The 25,704-nt window shown below is 50.5% G+C and overlaps 1 protein-coding gene across 9 annotated transcripts in view; it reads right to left on the minus strand.

Annotated features, from left to right (window-relative positions):
- Nucleotides 1-25,704, minus strand: part of TNIK (TRAF2 and NCK interacting kinase) — a 172,622-nt gene that overhangs the window by 136,199 nt on the left and 10,719 nt on the right. For all 9 annotated transcript variants that reach the window (XR_010071710.1, XM_063339462.1, XM_063339464.1 and 6 more), the window contains exon 2: nucleotides 7,547-7,612. Coding sequence is in view for 8 of the 9 variants with exons in the window: in XM_063339462.1 (XP_063195532.1) it covers nucleotides 7,547-7,612 (66 nt within the window). In the remaining variant the exon portion in view is untranslated. The remainder of the gene's footprint in view (nucleotides 1-7,546; nucleotides 7,613-25,704) is intronic.

Raw genomic sequence — 25,704 nt, forward strand, 5'->3', positions numbered from 1 at the left:
CAGAGGAAACAATGGCTTAATATTTAATACCGTGCTTGTAATACGGAAGGATTATAAAGCAGCTTGTAAATCTCGTAAATCCATTCACACTTGCACGGCCCTCATGCGACCTTGGAGACGCCAGCTGGCCGATGCCCACCCACGCGGCTCCGTATCTGGACGTGGATGTGAGTGGTCCCAGCCACCACCAAAACCATCCCAGTGGAAAGAGCAGCCCTGGATGGGGCACAGCAGCTCAGCACCGGTTAACTGCAGGGTGGTTCCCTGGCTCAGCCCTACGGAGCAGGCTCCAGACCATGGGGAAAGCTGGGGAGTCACCCAAATCAGAGGGGAGCCACCCAAATCAGAGGGGACCAACCCTTCATGTGTTTGCCCCTGTCTGCGGCAACCATCAGACCACGCGGAGGGATGGCCATTATACACACATACGCATGGGGCTACACTCAGCCTGTCCTCCGTGTAGCAAAAGCAGTCTCTGAAGAGGCTGGAAACAAAAAGAAGGACCCAAAGCCAAGGATGGGACACTAGAAGGACCTACCTGGCTCAAGTCACGCTTCACTTCACAGCACCGCAATTCATTTTATACCAACAAGATGGTGGGAAAAGGGAAATAACTTGGAATGCCCCTCCAAATGCAACAGCGGGCCATCTAGGGTTAGAGCTGTTTGCTTGGATAGCAAGACGCGGGGGCTCTCAATTACTCCGGTGGCCCAGGAAAGCCAGGTCCGCATGCCCCGGGCATGCTCAGCCACCACCGCCGGACGGGTGATGGGACGAGGGGTGGCCAGCAGCGTGCCCAGTCTGCAGCCACCACGCGTGGCCCGCGTGCGTTCAGCCCGGTCTCTCGAGCAAGGCACAGCGGTCAGTCTTCAGCTATAAAAGCCGTGTGTACAAAAACCAAGATTAATTCTTTACAGCAACAAACCCCAGGAAATATTAATTGTGTGCAGCATGGTAACTTCTTCCACACGGCTAAAAGCAACAGTGATTAATTACCAAACTACTGACCATCAGCCTTTCGGAAAGAGAGACAATAACACAACGCATTATTAAAAACAATTAATGCCATTCTTGACTCAGGCTAATTATCTGAACTGCTAATAATGACCCAGGAGCCTGCAGAGTCACTCTTCTCACCGGGGCTGATGCAAGGGCCCAAGACTTGATCAGCGGCAGCCAGGCTGAGCCAGACCACGGCCAGCCTAAACGTGGCACAGACTGCACATTGCTTGTTTTCTCCTTCCTCCCCTCCAAAAAAAATGTGAAAGAAAGAAAAAAAAAAACAACCAATCTTCTAAAAGTATATTCCCCTTCCACCTCACCAGCCTGCAGCAGCGGGATGCCAGGGGTGCCACCAGGAAGGATGCTGCTGCGCGGGGACAAACAGCACCTGGGAGGGCAGGACACGCGTTATCCCTCCTTGTCCGGCATCCGCAAACTCCGGGACAACGTTACTGAGAACAGGCTTGTGTCCGGGACATTCTCAGGGGTTTGACTCGGGGACCAAAGTGTCCCGGCGGCCCTGCTGCTCCCAGCTCTCCAGCAACAGGCCACCTTGGATTTCAAATGCTTTATTGACTTTCTCATACCCACACACCTCAACATCTTCATCCACTGGGTCAAACCTGGCGGGTTGCCTCCAGGTGGATCAGTCCTGGCTTCCGGCAAACGCCAGCTGGGTAATAAAGAAATAAACCCTGACAAAAGACCTTGGGAAGCATTTCCTCATCCTTCCCCACCCCGCCACGTGTTGTAACCCCAGGCAGACACAACACAGCGCAACAAAGAGCAATTGCAAAAACCGTGTCCTCTCCCAGCGCTGCCTAACTTGGGCTGGCGGGGGAGAGGGACAGACCGTGGCCGGGCGCCTTGCCTGGAGGCGGCCGGTGGCCACCCCAAGGTGGCTTCTGGGGGGTGACCCCTGCTCTGCCCCATCCCGCAATGATGGTGGAGGAGCTCCCCGGGGAGCCAGAGCTGCGAGACCCGCGGCTGCCGGATCCCACACGCTCTACTTCAGAGCGCGGAATACTGCTGCGTAATGGCTTAGCGATTATGTGGCATTTACCAGCTAATTAAACAATCAATAGTTATTGTGCAGTTACGGAGTTAGCCCACAGTACTGTATCTTGTACCCTGTAAAATAAAGCCTTGCTGAAGCTGTAAATGGAGAGTCGTGTCCCCAGGGCCCGCAGCACTTGGCATTAACGACCGTTGTCCTCCTGGTATGGTTGGGAAGAAGCACGTGAGTTTGTAATCTCAACACCATTTATTTCCCCGTTCAACGCTGTAAAACTACACAAGATGAGAGAGGCAAAGGTTACCATCTGACCTATTTACTGATTTTTTTTTTTTTTTTCCCCCCGTTATTGCAAAGGCTTGCATCAAAATCCTGCTTTGGTGACAGGCCAGCGCGGGAACGCCCGTGGCTAGGCAGGGTTAAAACACCCGGGGAATTGCTTTGGGTTTTTAACATATTCAGTGCACAATAATAAGCAGCCCACTGCCTGCCTTCCCCCCGCCTTGTAACGACCTGTTGGAAAGGTATTTCCGAGCAGCCCAGCGTCCCTTTTGCTTTCAGCCCCCGTATTTATTGGTGTTGTTGGACACACCAGCAGTTGTGGCCCTCATGCTGTGATTTATCCAGGCAATCTAAGCATACACAGAATTTTAAGGACTTTTTGCTTACTCTCCAATGCAAAGTAGGGATAAGCAGTAATAACAACGTTCTGGAACATAAAAGCAGCATTTCCTCACACTTTAGATCATGCTCCAAAGGGTCTTAGTGATTTTTATGTTTACAGTTTTGCTTTCAGCCATCAGCTACCTCCTAAAAAACACCGAGGCGATGGCTCAGTTCCCCAACTCCAACTCATTGTATCCCTGTTAGTCATTTCTTTAAACACCTTAAATGAAAAAAAAAAAAAAAAAAGAGAGAGAAAAGAAAAACCAAGGACACAAAAATCCCCTACTGCAACAACGTCTGGCACAGGAGCTAGCAAGTTCTCAGTCTCTTATCATAAGAGTTTACAATCTGTAAGATTAGCTGCAGGATTATTAGAAAATAAAGAAAAGCTGCCGATTCAATTAGAGAGACAAACCATCACCAGTGCGGTCCCTCATTAAAATAAAAATCAAGCTATTCACAAGAGATTGTTAAGCAGCGAACAAGGAATGCTATTTCTCTCTGCAATTATCCCAAGCGAAGGGCGGGTGGTCGGGGTTTGAGGAGAGCAAGCAGAGCAGGTCATGGCCTTCAGGTGTCCCCAGGGTACGGCCAGAGCCGGGGAGGACCGCAGCGATGTTTTAACCTGCGGTCCGGCGCAGAGAAAGGCCTTCACTTGAAAATACAGAGATCAATGCGAACAAGCTACCTTGGCCTCGGGAGCTCAAGCCTCAGGGGAGAAGGCTTTGATTTACAGAAGCGTTGTGTACCACCTGAAGGGGACCTTCAAATCATGACCCGGAAAGCAGGATCAAAGCGAGCCGTGCAGCCAGCTCCACGCCAGCGCCCACGCTTCGGCAGAGGGGTGCACTCCCGGTGGGAGCTCCTAACGTCCACTGGACTTGGCCGATACATCTTTTCTCCCACAAACAAGGAGAAGGTATGTGCTGTGGCAGGGGCTCCCCAGCCTCTCCAACACAGCAGATCCAGAGGTTGGCTCCGTGAACCGCTGGTCTCTGATGGCTCCTGCTGCTGTGGTACTACCAGACATTTCTCAGGCTCCCCACCTTGTCAGTCTATGGTATCATCTAGTCATCAGAGCAACATAACCATGCACTTCAAGCAACGCTACAGGCTTGGGGAAGAGTGGCTGGAAAGCTGCCCGGCAGAAAAGGACCTGGGGGTGCTGGTGGACGGCCAGCTTAACATGAGCCAGCAGTGTGCCCAGGTGGCCAAGAAGGCCAACAGCATCCTGGCTTGTATCAGGAACAGCGTGGCCAGCAGGAGCAGGGAAGTGATGGTGCCCCTGTACTCGGTACTGGTGAGGCCTCACCTCGAGTGCTGTGTTCAGTTCTGGGCCCCGCTGTACAAGAGGGACATTGAGGTGCTGGAGCGTGTCCAGAGGAGAGCTACCAGGCTGGTGAGGGGTCTGGAGACCAGGTCACATGAGGAAAGGCTGAGGGAGCTGGGCATGTTTAGCTTGCAGAAGAGGAGGCTGAAGAGAGACCTCATTGCCCTCCACAACTCCCTGAAAGGAGGGTGTAGAGAGGTGGGTGTTGGCCTCTGCTCCCAGGTGAATAATGACAGGACCAGAGGAAATCGACTGAAGTTGCGGCAGGGGAGGTTTAGATTAGATATCAGGAAGAATTACTTTACTGAAAGAGTGGTCGGGCACTGGAACAGCCTGCCCAGGGAGGGCGTTGAGTCACCATCCCTAGAGGTGTTTAAGAAACATCCAGATGTGGCACTTCAGGGCATGCCCTAGTGACAGAGATTGTAGGGGTTTGGGTTTTTTTGGTGTGTGTATGGTTGGACTCGATGATCTCAAAGGTCCTTTCCAACCATGAAGATTCTATGATTTATCCCATGGGATCAATGGGAGGTTTGCACCTTGCACATGTCCCTCCAGGTCCTGGCCAGGCCACCTGGTCACCGCCTGTAGTCTCCAACACAAACATGGCCACGCAGCTGCTGAGTCAGGTTTTCTGGGGGAAACATCAGGGCTGCGGTCCTGTTTCGGCAGTCTTGCAGCACACAAACGTAAGATGCTCTCCCCTGCCTGGAATAAGCATCTCACATCTGCCTCTTCCCAACGGGATTGCTGCTCTGCTCACTTCAGAGAGGGACTGGCCGTGCTGAGGTGATGCTCACCAGGGATGCTCCTGGTAGAGAGCACAGGGGTTGGACCTGTAAAGCCTGGGCTAGGAAGCCAGCAACAGAGCGGGCACCTCAATGAATTACTCCTTCCACATCTAAAAATATAACTAGAGACAACGCACAACCTCTGGGAGGTGAGCAATGGTGCACCTCGGGGAGCACCAGCACAGAGGGGTGGGAAAAACCCACCAGAGATGGGTTTGAAACGGTGGTGGAACAAGCACCTAATTACAGAGGACACTGCTCCTAGGTATGGACCACTTCTGAAGGCTGTTTTAGAAGGCAGCCAGGAGGTCTGTGTGCCGTGAAAGTCGATCCTTTTGTTTTGCTGCAAGAGATAAATACAGCAGTGGGATCTGGAGGAAAAGAATGGCCGAGGTCTCATTTCTGCGCTAGGTTTCAGGGTGGGACATCATAAACAGTTATGTATGCTTTATATCAAAGTCTCCTTTTGTTTATAGAGCGGGTGCTACTCCAAGTCTTCAGTCTAAGAGCTCTGAAGTCAGTCTTAGCCTCAACTCATACCTCAATACTTACTAATTTGGTTCGGACAGCAGCGTTCCCCCCCAGCACCATCCCGCCTGGCACCGGTACCCAGTGAATCACACCGAGGACAATCCCATTACCCCAGCAAGTTAAAAACAGTTAAGAAGAGGATATTTTTTTCTTGTACAGCAGGAGAAAAAGGGAACACAGAAGCGTTCGCCTCCTGGAAAACCTACACTTGGACGTTTCTGGGTGTTTGTTTTTTTTTTCCCCCCCAATTTTGAGGTAACACACAGCCGCGCCAAAAGAATCAAAGACAGCGAGAGGAAACGGGACCAGCAGAGCACCAGCTAGCTGATTTCCCTTTTCTGCTCTCCACAAAAACACGGCGCTTTCAAAAAGGCCGTTAAAGGCGCATAGTTTCCACTGATTGTTAGAAATATGCACCAGTTAAAATTAGGTCACCCTCTACCATCATTTTAGCAGCTGAGAAGAAAAACAGTTCAGAAGGGAGCTCCCGCGGCGGGGAGCGCACAGGGGGAAAAACGACCAGTACCGGAGGGGAGGGCTCCCTGGAATATAACCTTGATAAGAATAGTTTTGGTGTGGTTTTTTTTTTACCTCTTTGTTTGTTTTGTTTGCCTTTTTTTTTTTTTTTGAGAAAAAAAAAAAAAAGCAACTTATTCCAGTTCAAAAAATCACACATTTGAAAGTCCAGAAGTTCCAGTTCATCTTCGGTTCACTTCAGTCCCTCTATCCTCATACTGACGGGATTAGCCCCCAGCAGTCGGAGGAAGGGGGGGAAGGAAACCAGAATTCAGAACAAATATTTCCTGACAGGTAGCTTTTTAAGCACCCTCCCTCCTCTTCTCTTCAGCAGGGGCAACTCGCCGCCGTCTTTTACCGCTTGACAGGCAAGAGCTGCGCTTTCCAAGCGACCAAGAAAAAGCACGTGAATATATTTCTTTTCTATAGTCACACAAGAATATGGGCACCACGGATAAACAGGATCTCTGCGTGCACACACAAACACAAAAGTACACGTACATACAGAACTTGTGCCCATTCATACAGAAGTTTTTGGAGAATGGGACCTGGGAGAGCTATTGTCACCCAGCAGACCCAAAATATTTGGCAAATTCCTCATGCAACCGGGCCGAGAAACATCTCCCCACCAAAATATTACGCACAGATAAACCCAGACTTTGAAATAATTCGATCCTTCCCCAACCCCAGAAGAATCATCCACAAAAACACCCCACCAAGACAACAAATTCTGGAAATCACAGAATCATAGAATGGTTTGAGTTAGAAGGGACCGTAAAAGACCATCCAGTGCCACCCCCTGCCCTGGGCAGGGACACTTCCCACCAGCCCAGGTGGCTCCAAGCCCCGTCCAACCTGGCCTTGAACCCCTCCAGGGATGGGGCAGCCACAGCTTCTCTGGGCAACCTGGGCCAGGGGCTCACCACCCTCACAGCCAAGAATTTCTTCCTAATATCTCATCCAAATCTCCCCTCTTTCAGTTTAAAACCGTTCCCCCTCGTCCTGTGGCTCCCCTCCCTGATCCAGAGTCCCTCCCCATCCCTCCTGTAGCCCCTTTAGGGACTGGAAGGGGCTCTAAGAGGTGTTTGCGACGGGTGATGTAATTTAGCGGAGGGTGGACGTTTTAAGCACTTCTGTAAACAAGTCCATGAGTTTAAAATTCTGTTCTCCACAGTCCCCTCACTATTTTCACCCGGAGAGCTGCTTCCAGATGTTTATAGACGTCGAAAGCAAGGCTGTCGACTGTTGGGTTGTTTCTCCCGCAGCAGGTTTATGCCGGTGGGAAGGCGGCCGCCAGCCCGCGTGCGAGCAGAGCACTGGACTGTGGCAAACTCATTTGGCAGCCTATTGCGGCCGTAAACTCAGCTCTTAGAAGAGATCGAGATTTATCTATTAAAGCACAGACTTTTCACTCCCCTCCTCATCAGATAATCAATAAAAAGCAGCTGGGGTGGGGGGGAAGAAAAAGCGCTATTTATTTTTTAGTGACAGTTTCAGAACTAATACGAATTGCTTATAATAAGAGCTCTGGGTGCTACATGGCACTTGCACACAAGACCAAAAAAGCCGGAGTTCAAAAAGGCTTCTTGTCAGGCCTGGAACAGGTCCAACCTAGCCAAGACGATGTGCTAGGATGCTCCACCACGTTCAACACACGGCCAAGGCAAACGGGATCACTTCAGATGAAGGCCTTACCTTATAGACCTGCCCGTAGGTACCATTGCCAACAAGCTCCACCAATTCAAAGATTCCCGCAGGATCCTAGGAGAAAAGGAAGAAAAAAAAATACAATAATTATATTTAATAAACAATACTTACAGATTTCTGCAAGAATAAACGGTCGACAAAGAGAGTGCAACATTTCACTGACAAATGTTTTGAGCGTTTTAGGCTTTTCGGGCTGCCCAGGCATTAGCATCACAGTGATGATGAGCAGAAGCTCTGCCCAGTGTTGCCCACCTCCAGCATCTGGACTGGGAGGTACCGGCCTGGCACTCGTGAGCAAGCACTGATCTATCTGACGGTCATCTGCTGGAAATGCGAATGCTCAGTGTATGTTTTACATGCAATAGCAATTATTTCCTATTAAAACTTTGGTTTTCTGATGCATCAGCTTTGGAATAAAACAAGGTAACCGGTGGGATGTCACTTTCGGGCTCAAGACAGGGTTTTCCAGGTCTGTTCCTGAGGTCAGCAGCATTAGTATTACTGGGCCTAAGTGTCATCATTGGTTTGGTACATCCTGGCCACTGATGTTCCCAGTTTGTCAACCGAGATGAGCAGATCTAGGGCAGCGCTACAATCAACCACAGAGTCGTCTAGGTTGGAAGGGACCTTTTAGATCATCGAGTCCAACCATCAACCTAACTCTGACGAATCCACCACTTACCCATGTCCCTCAGCACCACGTCTACCCGACTTCTAAATACCTCCAGGGATGGTGATTCCACCACTTCCCTGGGCAGCCTGTTCCAACGTTTGATAACCCTTTCGGTGAAGAACTTTTTCCTAATATCCAGTCTAAACCTCCCCTGGGGCAACTTGAGGCCATTCCCTCTTGTCCTATCGCCTGTTCCTTGGGAGAAGAGACCGACCTCCCTCCTTGCTCCACCCTCCTTTCAGGGAGTTGTGGAAAGTAAAGAGGTCTCCCCTCAGCCTCCTCTTCTCCAGGCTGAACACCCCCAGCTCCCTCAGCCGCTCCTCGCAGGACTTGTGCTCCAGACCCCTCACCAGCTCTGTTGCCCTTCTCTGGACACGCTCCAGCACCTCAACATCTTTCTTGTCGTGAGGGGCCAATGATTTGGAAGGTGGCACCCAAGCACCAAAACCTGTCCCCAGGCCCCCTCCTGCCCCGCTAGTGGAAGAGCGGTCACAGAAACCCGTGTAGAAGCCGCTGGCACAGTTGAGAGATGATAGAAGCCGAGAGGTATGAGGGAGGGTGGGAAAAGAATAAACCGGCGCTGCTATTTTCTCCTCTTGGTGGGTTTTCCCCTTCCAGAAGCTTTATTTATACTTTTCCACTCCTCCTCCTTCTCCCGTACTCATCACTCCCGTTTCGGATAGGCGATCCCCCTGGATGCTGGTGGATGCAGAGGCATCCCAGCATCCCTGTGACCACCCAGCCCATCCACCCATGACATGGGCGACCCCAGCACCCATGGCACCAACCACCCTCTCTGCTGGGTTTTGAGACACTTTAGGTACCAAACAAGTCGGCGTCCCAGTGAGCAGAGGGCTGCCAGCTGCCATCCAAGAGGACGCAGATGGGTCCGTTAATGGCTCTAACAGGGAAAGGCGGATTAGCCAGCAGCACTCCTTGGAAGACAGGAGAGGGACACCCACCACCGCGCCATGGACACAGAGGTTTCATTCATTACAAAGCCCGCATCGGTTCAAGATGACTTCTGGGTCCAAAAGTCAAACACTGGGTCTTTGTGAGCAGCTGAGAAGCACAGTTCAACATATTAATAATACCGCAAGTCAATTAATCCAAGCCTTGACGTGACTGAGGCACCTTTGCACTCAGCCCAGAACACACACTGCCGCGTACCTGCTGGAGCTCGGCACATCTCCGTGCCAGGGTCACTGCAACCCTCTCATCACCCCATACATCTAGAAATGCCACATCCTGCTTCTGCCTGTTTCTCCATCTTGTGCACGTGGGAAGCCACCAGGGAGCCCAAGCTCAGCCTTTGGTGGTACCATCTGCAGCTAAGGGCAGGGAAGCTGCTCTGAAGAAGGCTTGGAGACCACCGAGGACAATTCTGCCCTGTTGCAAACATACGCCAACAAACATTCAGCGGATGAAGCTGCGGCACAACAGGTTTCTATCACCCAGCATCTCAGCCAGGTGCGGACATCCCATGGCTTTACTGCCTTGGTACCAGGCAGGGAAATGCCACAAACAGATGGGAAAGGGAACTGGTGGTGCACTGTGTTTCCATAACCTGGGTGAAAAAGGACGGGGAGGAAACGTGGCAGCAGCTGCTGTTTATTTTTTGATTTTCTTTCCTAAGGGTTGTTCTCTGCAGTGCTGAAACAACCCTGAAAGAGGCTTTTCCAGTGCTACAAGTATATCTATTTTTGAATATTCACTAGGAGATTAAGGGAGAAGAAAGCTGTGCCTAGGGCAGATGATCAGGAGGTTCAGAGAAACATCCAGGGAAGCAGCTGGCCATTTCTGATAAAGCAAACTGCTCTTCACAGTATGTTTTCCAGCCTCTTTACACAAATCCTCAAACCAAAGCGTACCCCTTCCCACCATCCCAGGTCACTTCTTACTCCTCCAATGACTGCTAGTGTTCCGCCAGGTTTATCCGAGTCCATCCACCACTTGGTTGCAGACCCACCAGCCCCACGCCTGCCGAGGTTGCCACCACCCCACTTTGGCCAGGGCAGCTTTGTGCCAGCCAGGGGCAGCTTGTGCACCAGGAGGGCTTTCCCCCACCGTTCCCACCATCCACAGCTCCAGCTCCCACCCGCCGAGCAATTTCTCTGCTGCACGTCTCCCCCCTCCATCCCTCTCCGCGTTTTTCCAGAAGCATTGCCAAGGTAACCGGCCATCTCTGGCGGCGCGGAGCTGAGCAACACTTCTCTCTCCTGACTGCAGGCACAAGACACCCCATCTCGGCACAGCCACGGCAACACGCCGGGAATGCCGGCAGCGAGCTGGATCTCTCCTCCCGGCCACCCCGCCCTCCTCGGTCCATGCAGCGGGCAGTCAGAGGGACAACACTTCTCCCCAACAGCCGCTCTTGGTGCCCAGGAGTGATGTGTTGTTAGTGGCCTTTCAAGAAAATATACAGCAGGGGATGGAGTGGGCAGGTGGGGAAAAAAATCCCTCTTTCCACTCCTGGGCTGGATCCTAGGCGGAGATGAGCTTTGCATCTTAATGATGCTGGGGAATAGGTTGTCCCTGGTACTGGGGGGGACATCCTGCACCTTGCAAAGCCCCAGCCGAGATGCTTCAGGAGGTACCAGAGAGCAGCGAGGGCAGGCTGGAGCGGGCAGCGAGGGAGGAAGATACGGATGCACGCTTCACGGGGGCTTTTACTTCAGCCAGGGGAAAAGCCATCCCGCCTGCAGAGCTCCGGCGGGGACCAATCCAGGCCAAGCAGGGAGTAATCCCAGACCAAATATAGCCCGCGCTGCCGAGCGGGGCTCCCAGCAGCCAGCCGGGTTGCGCTTGGCTGGGGCTGCCCTCGGAGCCCATTAGACACAGCTGCTTCCAGCGGGCACCTTCCACCTCCTCCCCACGTCCTCTCCCCACGGAAGAGGGACACGCGGTCCCTGAGGCTGAGACCCTCCCGCCGCTACGGCGGCCGCCTCTTCCCACACCCCGCGCTGCCCTCACAAACACTACCGTGTTTTATTTTTTAACTGAAAACATCTGGACTAAAGAACAAGCCCATAAATTAAAAGAAAAAAATAAAATAAAATGAGGTGATCTGTTAGTTTAGGAAAAGAAGGTGCACTGTTTAAAATGGGCGGGGGGGGAAGGAAAAACCAGTGTTTAAGACAAACCCACAAATAATTTTCAGCTCTACAGCAGCTTCAGGCAGAAAAGGGTTTGCAGGGTTGTCGTAGCATCAGGGCTCGGATGAGAGCCCTTGTACCAAAGCAGTGTCCCTCCCTCCCTCCCAGTAAGCTTTCTGGGGTGGTGCAGGCTCAGTGCCCCTCTCCCAGAAGAGCCCAGCTGTAGCTTTCTCCATACCAAGGTGCCACCAGCCCCGGCACGGCCGCTCGCCCACCACGGCACACAAAACCTCGTTGAGGAGGACGAGTTACTCTGAATTTGTGCCAGAAGACACAGGAGCAAACTCAGGCTTCATAAAGCACCGGAACACCCAACAAGAGGATCTTTCAGTTGCCCATGGGATGGGAAATGTTTTACATAGCGGCCCCTGTGGCAAGGGCTGCGTAGACTCGGTGGTCCTCCGGCCAGGGACGGGCTGGCACCCGAGCTCTCCCGTGCCAGGACCTGCCCCTGCTTCCACAGCTGCAGCCACCACAGGCTCAAATTCAAGTGGGAAATTGTTATGTTCCTCACCCAGCCACCAGGAAAATCAGTGGTAGCGAAGTCTCAGCGGCTAGAACCAGTCTGAGACACAGAACAAGGCAAGAGCATCATCTTTTCCAGCAACATCGTGGGGAGAAAAAACCAAACAAAACAACAGAGTCCACAGTATATTTAACGCTGCTGCATTATCAGAAAAGGGACTTCTGTACGTGGATGATAAAGCAGGATGCATCCAAATTTCAGCAACAAAACCGGCATCCCTTTTGAAGGGCTTATCGGCGTGGAGCAGGCAGCAGCGGGGCTCCCAGCAGGAGCACGCTCCTGGTTAAACCCCCCCCGCTCTGCCCAACTACAGCTGAAAGATGTCCTCACCCACTCCATGATGTCTCAACGAGCCCAAGGCACAAAAGAGCCAACACTTCGCTCGAGGAGACTATTTAGAGAGTAATATCCACATCCAGGGCTAAGCCAGCTCAGGGTTGAGGGCTGCAGGTATGTACTGGTGTTGGCTATGGTGACTACCAAGTTAGTGGATCACCAGTTAGCTGCCCTTAAACATGGCCAGGCAGATGTCCACCAACGCCAAGAAGCATTTATACACAGTCTGTATACCAAACTTGCTCATTTTCCTTGAGGAAGCCTCATTTTTCTCCCTTCTAGCCCACACAAAAGGTATCTAACAGGAAGGGTTACAGGAGGAGACAGCGGAGAGATGCTCGGGGTGTGTGGGGGGGCGGAACCGAGGGGGCACATCAATTAAACCACGATTGCTGTGAACGCACGGGAGGGGAAACGAGAGATCAGAGCCTCTATAATCATTGTGCACTTAGTCCCCCAATTCTGAGCGGCTAATGACAACTTCCAGCCAAAAAATCACGGAGATAACCAGTCATTAAGCAAATGCTGTAACCCCAGAGAAGGGAAACGCAGTGCGCAACTGGAGGCAGCACCCAGCTATGGGTCAGTAACAGAGGAGCACCCCCAGGCACCCGTCAGCTGAAGCAACTCCATGGCACGAGGAGAGGGTTTTTTTAATCTCCAGTACAAATAAAGCCGGTGCAAGGAACGCTTCCAAACATCAGGATTTTACGAGCCTCTGCCTTCCAGCTCCGTAGTAGAACGGCCTCACCAGCAGATCCCATTAAGCTGATCAGGCATCCTCAAGAACCAAAGCAGGCTCACAAAGCCAGGTACCCATAGCCCTCAACACCAGCCCCGTGAGCGCTGCCTGGGAGCAGGTGCCTCAGCTTAGACATGTCCTGGCAGTCACAGGGAGAGATTTTTGGCACTGGGAAGCACCAAAGGGTCATTCCCCCCCCCGGCACAAGCAGTTGTTTCTTGTAACGGCATTGCCATGGCACGCAGAAGAGCCGTGATCCCACCCGGCATCACGCAGCTTGGCCTGACAGCAGTGAGCAGCACCCTCAACACAAGTGGTTGTCTTGAGATGGAGCGTACCTACACAACTGCCTGGAGAACGTCGAGTCTTCAAACCCCAGCAAGCTCCTACCAGGAGAGGCAGCTCATTAATTCAGCGTGTGGGAAAGGCTTTGCGGGGAATGCAGGAGAGAGAAAAAAGCCCTTCAGCAATTCAATTTGATACGTAAAATTGTCGTCAGGGCAATGTATTTCCAATTATGCAAAACATCACTATGAGGAACGAGTGTAAGGATCAAGCCTTAAGTCCACGTAATATCTACTTGCCCGGATTTTGTTTCCCAAGGCCAAATGCCTGAGCTAGACCACAGTCTCTGAAGCCATCCTTCATGTTAGCAAAGTCAGAAACTCTGTAGACAGCCACGCACATCTCCCAAGCATCAGGACCCGAGTAACCTCAAGCTCTAAGAAGTCACCTGCTGTTCCTTCTGAAGACACATCAACTCACCCATTTTGCCATACTTTTTACACTGGTTTCTACAGCAAGAATTAAAGCGCTTGTATGATTTGACAAAACAAAGTCCCGATCACCCTGGGGGAGCTACCCCAGACGGCACGTAGTTCAGAGAAAAACGGAGGGGTCTGAAGAGTACCTGAGGACACAGTTGCTTTTTAGTCATCAACTAGCTGTCTCCATCTCCAAGGCACTTCTAGTTAACAGCCCTGTGAGTAATAGGATGATGGACTGCAGAAGCCAGGAGAGGACTGCTAACATCGCCGCAGACAGCAGCACGCAAAGCGGGAAGGCAAAGGCCACGGCAACAATACATTGATCGAGTTACTGGGAACTTCCAGAAAAAGGCGGTGGTGACATCAGCTTTTGGAGCTTCAAACACTGCCTTCTCACCACGCAGACGTAGCCCTAAGCCCGCCCATTAATTAAAGCGGTGCAAAAAAAACCTCAACAGGCTGCACAGGTTATTTTTTTTGAGGTATTTCGCTTTGGTTACAAGCCAAGTAATGAAGCAGAACCACACTGGACTACTAGATGCTACACAGTCTTCACCGGGATTGCTTAATCTCACGTCTTCTCCTCCTAGCTTTGCTACTTTTCCCCTCCTTCGCCCACCCATCCAGAGACTCACAAGACAAGCTATCATCAATGCCATCTACCACTGCACCTCCTGCCTACTCAAGCAATACAAGCTGCTCTACTTGGAAGAGTAATAAGGAACCCGACGAGGGTTTTGTTTTCATGTTGAAGAAGCAGTTTGTCCTCCCTCATCCCCAAACACCCAGCTCCGTATCTTAAACCAAGATGTTAGTCGAGAAACAACACTCCTATACAGCATAAGAAAAACTGTTGTCAAGGCTTATGTTATTAACAGGAGAAAGATTTCTCCGCTTGACAGCTGAGAGAAGCCTGTTTACAAATCTATTTGAACCGTTCCTCTTCAGCACCTCAGGAGGAGCCGTTCCTCCAGCCCCTGCCGAGAGCCACTTCTGTGTCCTGCCCATCTCCTCTTCCTAAACCATACATCAGCTCTCCTGGGTCTCCAACACTGCTCTCCCTAGCTTCTCGCTGCAGGAAAGCTCCAGCCACCATACGTGCATCTCTTTCCTTTCCAAAACGTTAAGACCTGCCAATAGTCATCAACAGCAAAACTAAATGAGAACTAATCACCACGTTGGGCTTTTCAGTCAATAAAGCCGGATTGCTTCTTCAACTATTACCTGTTCAACTTAAGGTGTAAGTGTGGATTCGTAGCCACCAGCCAGCAAAGGTATAGCCAACACCACCACTGAAGGAAGGAAAGGAAAAAATCCCCCATGCACACACGCAGTCCAGTCCCACTTGGCCCTGCTGAGGCCAAGCCAACAAAGCTACAATAATATCCAGGAATTCCAGATTTCCTGCTCACAGACTAGCACTTGCACACACAAAATTAAGAGTTCTTCTGACCTAGTTTCTCCTTCCTACCATGTCAACAGAAAAAGCAGCCACTCTACACTCTCCAAAAGTAGGAAACATGGGAGCTCCAAGCCAGTAAGGAACACGTACAGACCTGGAAACAGATTTACCAAACCACTTGTACCACTGCAGACGGTGGGTCCCACAGCCCAAGATGCAGCAGTGACACCAGTAGAGGACACCAATGACTACACTGACACATATAGAGCTAACCTTCCTCCAACAGGGCACGCTGAAGCAGACCGGTCTAAGGAAAAGCCAACCACAAGATACACACTTACACTAATCAAAACATGAAGGGTCCAAGCCTCCTCTCCATTCCTTCAAAAGCCTGACCTAAGCATTGCTAGCAACAAGGTGACTCCATCTAGTCCTGACGTCACTCAAGCAAGAAGCAGTGAGTTTTGACTTGAAGCTAATGAAGACCAACGTCTGTCCTCCGCAAGACTCACTATGGTAAGAAGATGCTGAGATGTTCAATACCCCTTAAGACAACACAGTTGTACTTATTCTTCATTCAGACTCCCTCCAAATCGGACAACGCTTTCTCATTTTTAAAGCTCTACAGTACATCCCGTAGATCCCCAGGAAGGTCTCCACTAATTGTTTGCAGTTGTATGATGAGCCCTCCTTCCAGTTCACAGAAGGCTGTTCACCAAGAGGTAGGAGTCAATCAGTCCAGAAGCACCAGCAAAAGCACTACTGCTAAGCGAGGTTTCCGACGCCGTGTTAGATGAATGCAGCGCCACTACAATCAGCCACTTCAACATATGCCTAATTCAAGCACACAACTTCAACGGGACAATATATAAAAGGCTTGGCTATGCTCAGTGCCTCTAAAAAGCTAGAGTGCCAATTATAAATCATATCTATAGTCCCCAGAAGATCTAAAGTCACTACTAGTATTGTGCCGCACTTCTTCGGATGCAGACATCAATTAGAGCGCAGCAGCTGGACACTCTCCTCACTGGAAGTCACTTATCTGCAGTTTCAGACCAGTAAGATATTATTCCTAAATGTTTAGATCTCACCCCTCTGAGAAATAAAGAGTTTCACCTCATCCAGCAAATGTTTGCATCAAGCTGAAATTGCTACCTACTAGTAAATGCTGTCAAAGGTTTATGGGCTCTCAGAGGAGTTGGTTTAATTACTTACCAAAGCAGCTGTTTCGGGAACTGCAGCCTCTTCGCATACCACTCCTAGAGGCACACTTTGAAAAGCAAGGTCGCTGCCAAGCTCACACCAAAAGCAAAGCCCTCTCTCGTACGCAGGCAAAACTTCAGCCTCCAATTCAGGTCACATTTGTGGTTTGGTCTGTGGGCGTCCGTACGGGGCTCAGAAGCCCATCTGCACCTCTCCAAGCGACTGCAGGCCGGACATCCCAGCTTCTGCCGCCCTCACAGGAGGCTGCTGAGGTCGCCCATCGGGGATTGCCTTTGTCAAGAAGAGGGAGCCTTGTTCCTCTCTTGTAGTGAGAGTTATGGCCAGAGGAGTGCCTTAAAATGGGAGAATGCCTTACTTCCAGGTGCTTTTAGGAGCACAAAAAGCAAAGCAATCTTAAAACCCTCTGATTTTTGAAAGTAGGATGGTTTTGCACCTCTGTGCCTGTTGAAGACTTGGGCTGAGCTGACCAAGGAAAAGTTGACAGGGATGAAACAGTTGTGTCATTGTGGCACCAACAACCTAGAGACCACAGCCTTCAACCGCAGGGATCTCTGTAACAACCAACATACACTCTGGGCACGTATGCATGAATGCCAAGGAGCTTCAGAGAGCCTTAAAGAAAAGGGAGGGCTGAGAAGGCATCTGGGCCAGAGCTGTGACCGTTCATGTTTCCCCAGCAGCAGCAGACGAGCATTACAGCCAAAGATACTGCACCTGGGAGGGCTTGGTCTTGTGGAGATGCTGGGAACCCTTCATACCACCCCAACAGAGCAGGAGTTACACCTTGGTCTTCAGAGAGACAAGGTGGGTGGGGAGCCTTGCCCATGAGAAGTCATTACATCCCAGTTTAAAGTGACTGCCATTACTTTTTAATATTTTATTGAAGACAGGCTAGAGTCCCTATATGGGTGTCTGGAGGAACATCGCCTCTCTACCGGATTCAGACAAGTTTCTCACGCCAGTCCAGTTTTCACAGATCATCTGGAGACGGAGTCATCTGCTGGTTTAGTGCTTTTCAAAGAGTTGACCCACAGCCTGTCACTTTTCGTCACCTCCTTACACTTGGTTCTGCAAGGGCTGGTGAGCAGGAGGGGATCAGATAACTCTCCGGTAGCAATAGTTTCAAAAAAAGGATAACATGGGGAGCAAATAACATTGAATTATTGAGCGTTCAACTAGTTGCAAACCTCTCCAAGACGCGGCCAACAGACTGTTAAAAAACACAACTACACTCAACAAGCTCCTCAAACTGTGCGTTCTAAACATTTTTCACAGAGTTGTCTTGACAAAGCAGCAAATTTATTTAAAAGAGCAGCAAATACATGTTAATTTGTGTGCTGTGTATCTGGAAAGACCTTTTCTCACCCAGGAGCGAACAAGTTGCCGGGAAGGCTTCTCACCTTTTTCCTACATTTCACAGGCTGCCTCCAATAATGCCAGACTCGGCAGGGAGTCCAAAGGGTTGATCTTGACAGATGCTCACTTAAACTGGGGGCCGGGGGGGGGGAAACAAGGTCCCATAGCAAAAAGCAAGTTCCTGCCTCACGCATGCCAAAAAACCAAAACGGTCTGAAAGTCAGAGACAATCCACAGTTGCTGAAACGATTTGCAATAAATTTTTGCCAGGTTGTAAAGTATTTCCCACAAGCGAGCCTTCCGTATTTCTTGGTGGCTCCTTACATCGTGGCAAACCTCTTGTAAATTCAGGGAGATGCTTTTTATTTCAAATCCCCCTGTCCCAAATCACTAAACTCGGGGTAGGGGCAAGGATTATGTAGTGAAGTTGATTCGATACACGCATTCCAACAGCACTTCAGCTAAGAGAAATCAGAGGAACCTTTCTCACACAGGCATCCCTGGAAAGCGCATTGGGTTTGCTTGGCAAGTCACCACGATGCCCTGTAAATCCAACCACCCCGTTTTGCTTTACGGGATCAGTTGAGCTCCCTGTCAAGTCACAGCCCCATGGCACCTCGGGAGCTCTCGCTGGCTCTGCTCCCTGGAGCCTGCTGAAGACCAGTACAAAATGGGCAAACAAAGCAGGCGGAGAAGTCCGTAATACTTGGTTTTTCAACAGAGAAATCCCACCCGGCAGCAGACCAAGCCCTCCTGCAGGCAGAGGGTGCCCCAAGAGCCCAGCATCCACCAACCCAACATCTCACCCCTGCCCACACGCCTTCCCCATGCTCAGGCGTGGAGGAAGCTCTTTGGGTCCACCTTCTCCAACCCAAGAGAGACAACCACACATCCCCACGCAGTATTTGGCCCACAGTCATAAGCGGCGAGATTAATCATGTGGGTGTAGGGATGTGAAACGGGGACGGGAAGCATTCATAACTGCTTTTAAATTAATTGCCGTTATTGTTATTTGATTTGCTAAACCCTCCAGGGCTAGATTTTATTTTAGAAAACTACGAACATATCAGATTAATCAACTTAAAATAAATGGGCTTGATTTATTTATTTCTGCTGTATCTACTCCTCTTTAAGCTTGGCAAGTCACTGCATTCTTTCCACCCCGTGAAAGAAAAAGAACGGGGTTTTTGGTTTATTATTATTTTAAAGGAACCTCTGAAAAGGTTTGCAAGTTTAAATCACAGCAAAGGCATGTTGTGAAGGAGGGCAAGCGCAAGGCTGGAGCTGGTTTCCACACGCCGCAGACACCGGCTCTGCACCAGGAGCCCACCAGGAGAGTTTCAGCACAAAGTCCAAGCAAATCCGATCCATTCCTCGATATTTTAGGCATCCAGAGAGTTGGAAGATACCCTACCACACAGCAAAGCCCAACGAGCAAACGCAGCAGGGCCATCCCAGTGCGAGACACCCAGTCCCAGCCATACTTCTTGCAGAAAAGTCCCGCCAGCGAGGGAGAAGTTTAATCTCCTCCGGCCAGATTTCACTGTTTCTGAATCCTCTGGAAGTTGGGTCAGCATCCTCCTAATCCCCTACCCTCAGCTTTAGCAACGCGGCAATGCCTCTGCCAGCAAACTAAAAAGAGAAGCCCTCAACGTATATTATGCCGAAGAAAATTAATCTTGTGTTCCACAGAATATTAAGTGGATTACATCTGCAGCCTCCAAGGAGAAAAATGTTGATTTCCATGTATCTTGTGCTATTATTCACCTCTATTAGTTTTTTCTACCAGCCTAACATTAGTCATGATAATTTCCCGTTACTCAGTGCAGAACTCAACTGGCTCAACAGACCAAGAGCGGGACCTCTCAGGGGCCATGAAGAAGGTCAAACCACTGTGGCACTGTTGCTGCACAGGACAACGTTCAAGGTGAAGAACAAAGCCAGCTTGGTTTTTTTGGGACAACTACACGGATGGATCACCCTCAAACATCAATGTCTCCTTGTAACAGAACGGCACAGATTCTTTAAAAGAAAATTCCTGACATCACTTGGAACGTGCCACTAAACTGGACACGGCAAACATGGCGAGATGGGCATTTCTGACCCCTGGGGAATCAGAGAGGGGAAAAAAACCCAAACAACCACCACAATCCACAATAAAAACTTGAGGTGCCTGATCTCAGCCCCAAAAGGGAGCCCTGATCCCTGGACAAAGGGGAACACCACCTCCCGAGGGTGACCCCCACCATGCCATAGGAGCACCAGCTCCCCAGCCACCGGCACTGTGGCCACCACCAGCACCCTTCTCAACGGGAAGCCCAGCCCTCGGTCCCCCTCACTCCAGGTAACCACTCAAACCATCGCAAAGTGCCACCAGCGGACTTACTAGAGTTTTACGCTTTCTTGGCAGAGGTGTTAATGACTCTAAAAAAGCACAAGAGTCGGATAAGCAGCTTTAATACCATTTAAATGCTTACCATTAGGAGAAACTGAGAGAAGCCTGCAAGGGCCAGACTCTCAGAGGGCGGCGTATCCATTGAAGCTGCTGCTCGTGTGAGAGGAGTGTAAATTACTCAGCACGGAGTAAGCAAGATCAAAGCCGCTCCAAAAGGATGCAACCCACTGACAGTGATGCAAACGCGGCCCAAGCTTCTCAGAATATTTCACAAGCAGGCTGATGGGTTTAAAAGGCCAAAAGGAGTGTTTTCATGATGCTGCACAAAGCGAGGAAGGAAAGGGAAAAAAATCCAGCCTCGGAGCATGTGCTTCTTTCTAGGCACGATACACAACCAGCTTGACGCATGGAGACATTCAGACTTTCCACTGACATCTCGCCGGTCTGCGCAAGGAAGAGGAACATAACCTCTCAGCTGTAACTCCCATCCCCTTTTTTATAGTTCCTAGAATAATTTGAATTCAACACAATAAACGTCAGAGCTGATAAGAAAAGCCTTATCGGATGAAGTAACTTACAGCTTCCCGCGTGGGCAAGACAAAGAGCTAATGGCTACAGGAGCAGATAAGGCTGCTCATAACCAGAAATCAAATCCATGCGAGAGCTTCAGCAACACACTGTCTCAGAAAGGAAAATAAAGAGCACAACGAACTCTGCCAGGCCACCCTAAATCCTCAGAGAGCTGCCTGCGGCACCCAGCGGACAGCATCACCTCATCCCACCCGGCAGATCCAGCTGGTCCATCACCACTTCTCCTGGTCCAAGGGGAGGGCAGCCGCAGCAGTTTTATCGTAAGCAACCACAGCGCGTGTTCAGCTGAGCTCTGATCCACCTTACAGCCTCAGGCTACAGCGAGGAAGACAAATTACTACCCAAGATGCCCTTGAAATCCTTTCCTCCTCTGAAGGCCTGACGTATTGGAAAGGAATATTTCATTACGCTGGGAAACCAGTTCAGCTCTCAGTGCTTCCCCAGACTGGAAGAGCTCTGAAGCCAGGATGGAGTTTTCGGTCGGGGTGACACCGGGTACCATGCTACAACAATTCACGCTGTAAGAAAATTCAGAATTCTGCAGCTAGATCCATCAAGACCCTCAATATTCAGGCATAAAGTTAACCCTGTTACCTTCAGCATCTATCCCGGGGTCCAAGCAAACTCCAGCGCCACGTCTCGCCATTGCCAGAGACCCAGATTATTCAGTAATCCTAGAATCACAGAATGTGTTGTGTTGGAAGGGACCTTTAAAGGCCATCTAGTCCAACCCCCCTGCAGTCAGCAGGGACATCTTCAACTAGATCAGGTTGCTCAGAGCCTCATCCAGCCTGGCCTTGAACATCTCCAGGGATGGGGCCTCCACCCCCTCTCTGGGCAACCTGGGCCAGTGTCTCACCACCCTCAGTGTAAAGAACTTCTTCCTCATGTCTCATCTCAATCTGCCCTGCTCTAGTTTAAACCATTGACCCTTGTCCTATCGCTACATGCCCTTGTAAAAAGTCCCTCCCCAGTTTTCCTGGAGACCCTTTAGGGACTGGAAGGGGCTCTAAGGTCTCCCCAGAGCCTTCTCTTCTCCAGGCTGAACGCCCCCAACTCTCTCAGCCTGTCCTCACAGCAGAGGGGCTCCAGCCCTCCCAGCATCTTCGTGGCCTCCTCTGGACCCGCTCCAACAGGTCCATGTCCTTCTTTGTGCTGAGGGCTCCAGAGCTGGACACAGTGCTCCGGGTGGGGTGTCACCAGAGCGGAGTAGAGGGGGAGAATCACCTCCCTTGACCTGCTGGCTGTGCTTCTTTTGATGCAGCCCAGGATGTGATTGGCCTCCTGGGCTGCATGCGCACGTTGTTGGCTCATGTCCAGCTTTTCATCCAGCAGTACCCCCAAGTCCTTTTCCGCAGGAAAAGGAATTGGAAATTGTGGCAGGCTGCTGGCAGCGTGGTCACACGTTGGGTTCCCTGCATCACTTACTCAAAAGCAGAGATGCAGGATGCGATCCTCACCACTGAGTCCCTCCAAGAACTCTGACCCACCGGGTATTATCTCCCCATCTGATTTCCCTCCTGAAAATTGACACCTGCAAGTTATTTCCCTTCCCTCACGTCCCAAACCTCACTCTGTCTTGGCAAGTGTACAAGAAAAGCATTTATTCAAAGGAATTTGCTCATCAAGCCTTGCAGACACCAAAAAGACACATTATCTAATCTTAGGAGAGCAGAGTTTAAGGGCTAGAGCACAGGATGAGAGGCCAGAGGGTTTGACTTTCACTCTCAACTCTGCCAGGGCTGAGGAAGGGAATCTGAGGAAGATGCTTGACCCCTCCTCACCTTGATTTCCCCTGCTAGGAGACTATCCCAGCATTCCTTTCCTCACAGGGGATCTTATCTATAAACTCCTCATTAGCATCTGAAAAGAGTTACGCATCTCCAGATGTGTATGTAAAGCAAAGTATGAAAGGATGGAGAAGCAGCACTGGCCAGGGAGCCTGGAGACACGTCCTCTTCAGTGTATTCAGGCAAACCGAACCACATTGCACTCCACATCCGTGCTTAGAGAAACATTTTAATTCTTTCCCTCTACAGGGGAAAAAAAACAAACCAAAAAACCAGCGATGTCTTTCTTCTTGAGAAAGCTCAGAGAAAAGATGAAATTCTATGTCTCTGTAAGTCAAAGAAATCATGCAAGATTCTTTCACTGAAGTATCCAGAGACCCCACCACCTCTAGCTAGTCAGAACTGTCCCATAGGCAACACGGCCACAAGACAGAACAACCTTCCCTTTCCCACCCTTGCTCTGGACTGGTTCAGAAGAAAAGCGAGAAGTCTACTCCTACTGTCCTACAAAAGCTGGATGTGGAGATGGGGAAAATCCAGACACAGCACAGATGCTCCCATGGATCAGACCAGGGCCCAGCTCATGGGGCTCCTGCTCTGCTTTGCCCTGGCACTGCAGCCTTTGGGGGCACGCCACGCACTTCTGGTGGGGTGCAGGAAGGGCTTCTTCTGGTGTTAATAGACACTTCCAGTTGGAAAAACTGAATATCAACAAGCAAGGTAATATGTCACATCTTTTGGAGAAGAAGAAAAGTCACCCCATCCCAACCTGTTCCCATGTTTCCCAGTTGCCTCCTTGTAGGTAGATCACATCAACCACACCCATGCCAGCAACAGCCACCGTACCAGCCGGAGCTGCTCCAGTACAGCAAGGCCTTTGCTCCTAGATGGGTCCACAAACCTCCTGCTTCCCACCAAGTGATGACAGACGGTGCAGTGAAGGACAGAAGGTATGTCCACCCCCGTCTAGCCACATGGAACAGAAAGGTCTCAGAGGAACAGCTGGCCCAAGAACCAGAATTAAAAAAAAAAAAAGGAAGGAAAAAAAGAAAAAAGAAGAAAAACACAAAAGGCTCAGCTCTTTTTAAAAAGAAGAGAAAAATGTCCTATTGTTCCATAATTAATGGAAAGCAGAAGAGGTTTTACGGACTCATTGAGAAACAGAGGGTGAACATCAGAAAGAACATTTCAGTATTTCATGATCACAAGGTGAGCCGCTTGCATAATACTGACAAAGAACATAAACGCTGATATCACAAGGCAGTTACGAAACTTGGGGTTTGAACAGTGAATAACAGTAACACCGTAATTAAGTCTCATACATTTGTGGTTCTCTTCCAACCCCCCCCCTTAACTGCAAAGTAGATACTGCAACCTTCAACTGAGGCATGACTCTGGCGAGGTGCACACATGATGGATACCCCCTGTCCCACCACCGCTCACCACCAGGGATCCATCCCACCCCACAGCCTTGCCACCAGTCACATCACCAGTCATCGCTTCTTCAGACCTGCCCCAGGGGAGGCTTCGAGATCACACCAAGGGAGAGGCTGTGAACCCGCGAGGAGCAGGAGAATGAGGGAATAAACCGGAATAACTGCACTTTACGAGTTAACCGCTAAGCCCTGAACAAGCTCATCGGCCTTCCTCCCCGACGGTTTTTGACACGAGCACGTGCTCCCGTGAATTGCTCCAGTGTGACCAGGACACACAGTCTCCCCTACACGACACATAATATAGAGCAGCAAAATGTCATGAAAATCAAGGGCAAACGAACACAGAAGACAGTCCCTCCCCCCTACCACCACTTCTATTTTTAGGCAACCAGATTAGCTTGGAGCAGTTTTACTCGTTTCTGATAATGAGCAGGGCTCTTGCATCTTCTCTCGAGGACGTTTCCTCTGTGCAGGCACTTTGCTCTACACCAGCAGCACGGAAGAGGTCACGTCAACCAGCGAAAGCAAAACCATGACTTATTGTGAAAGGGTCTTGAGAAAGCAACCTCAGCTTTGAACTTATGCCCCATCTCCCTTGTCAATCACAATGCTTCGGTTTTTCAGGGGTACGGACTGTTCACAAGGCGTCTCTCCCTTTGAATCACATGATAAAGCCTTTGCCTATTCAGAAGCATAATGCTTTTACTCCACCCGCTTCCCAGAAGATGTGAGCTGGCACATCTTAGAAGCACAGGTCTCCCTGTAAAGGACATTTGGCCTTCCCAGGCCTGAACACACACGTGTACGACGTGATGCAGAGGCAGCCCAGCCACCCTTCAGCCTGTAGTGCTCTACCCCAACTCCACTCATGGCAGAGAAACACCATGGCCCTCTCAGGGCACCCCCAGGTCAAACGGCCATCTGGAGACCAGCCCAGGAGGAGCTGGCACCTGGGATGCTCGGTGAAAACCAACCGCACTGGTTTGTTCTACCAGTGAGCAAAAACCCTCTTTATTGTGGGCCCCTTCAGGGGCTGAAGCTGACAAGGATGACAAGAGAGGCATGATGAGAGCTCCCAAGAGCTGCCACAGCAGCAGGACCACCTCGCTAACAGTGGGAACTTGCTAAAGAGGAGGATGATGATTACCAAAGGAGCAAGACAAAAAGAAGATGTGTAGAAGATTTGGGTCCCACTGCACTGGCAGTGTCTGGCACTGTCTTCTTTTCAGGAAGAGAAGTTTCACCAGCTCTCAGAGAGGTCTGTTCCTAAGGTAGGACACATCCATGTTCTGCAATGCAACCACTCATACACTCAATGTCCTTTGGTCGCTTCAGATCGCCTTGACAGCAACATCTGGGTGAAAAGCTTTCCTTCAGGCCCACCGCTTCTCATCTCCTCAACTCTCAACCTTCCTCCACCGCCCTTCACCACCACCCTCCCATCTCCCTGAGGACCATGCTGGTGCTGCGTAAGGCAGCAGGATCTCCTCTGGTAGCCTGGTCCAGAGGGCAAGATACACCTTGAAGCAGGTGGCAGCAGTGGGGGATGGTGGAGGTAAAAAGCTCACCCGGAAAATGAAAGCGTGGCAGGAGCAGCCCAGGGATCTCCGGCTGCTGTGGGGCACCACCCAGGGAAGAAAGAATGCAAGGCCTCACGTATTTTTCGCCATTTTTTCCTTCTGAATTTTCAGTAAAGTACTTGGGGTCTTCTATTTGCCCTTTGGATTATGATCTTTTAGGAAGGCCCTTTATC

Source organism: Chroicocephalus ridibundus, chromosome 6, assembly GCF_963924245.1.
Source record: "Chroicocephalus ridibundus chromosome 6, bChrRid1.1, whole genome shotgun sequence".
In the NCBI taxonomy this organism is placed as follows: Eukaryota; Metazoa; Chordata; class Aves; order Charadriiformes; family Laridae; genus Chroicocephalus; species Chroicocephalus ridibundus.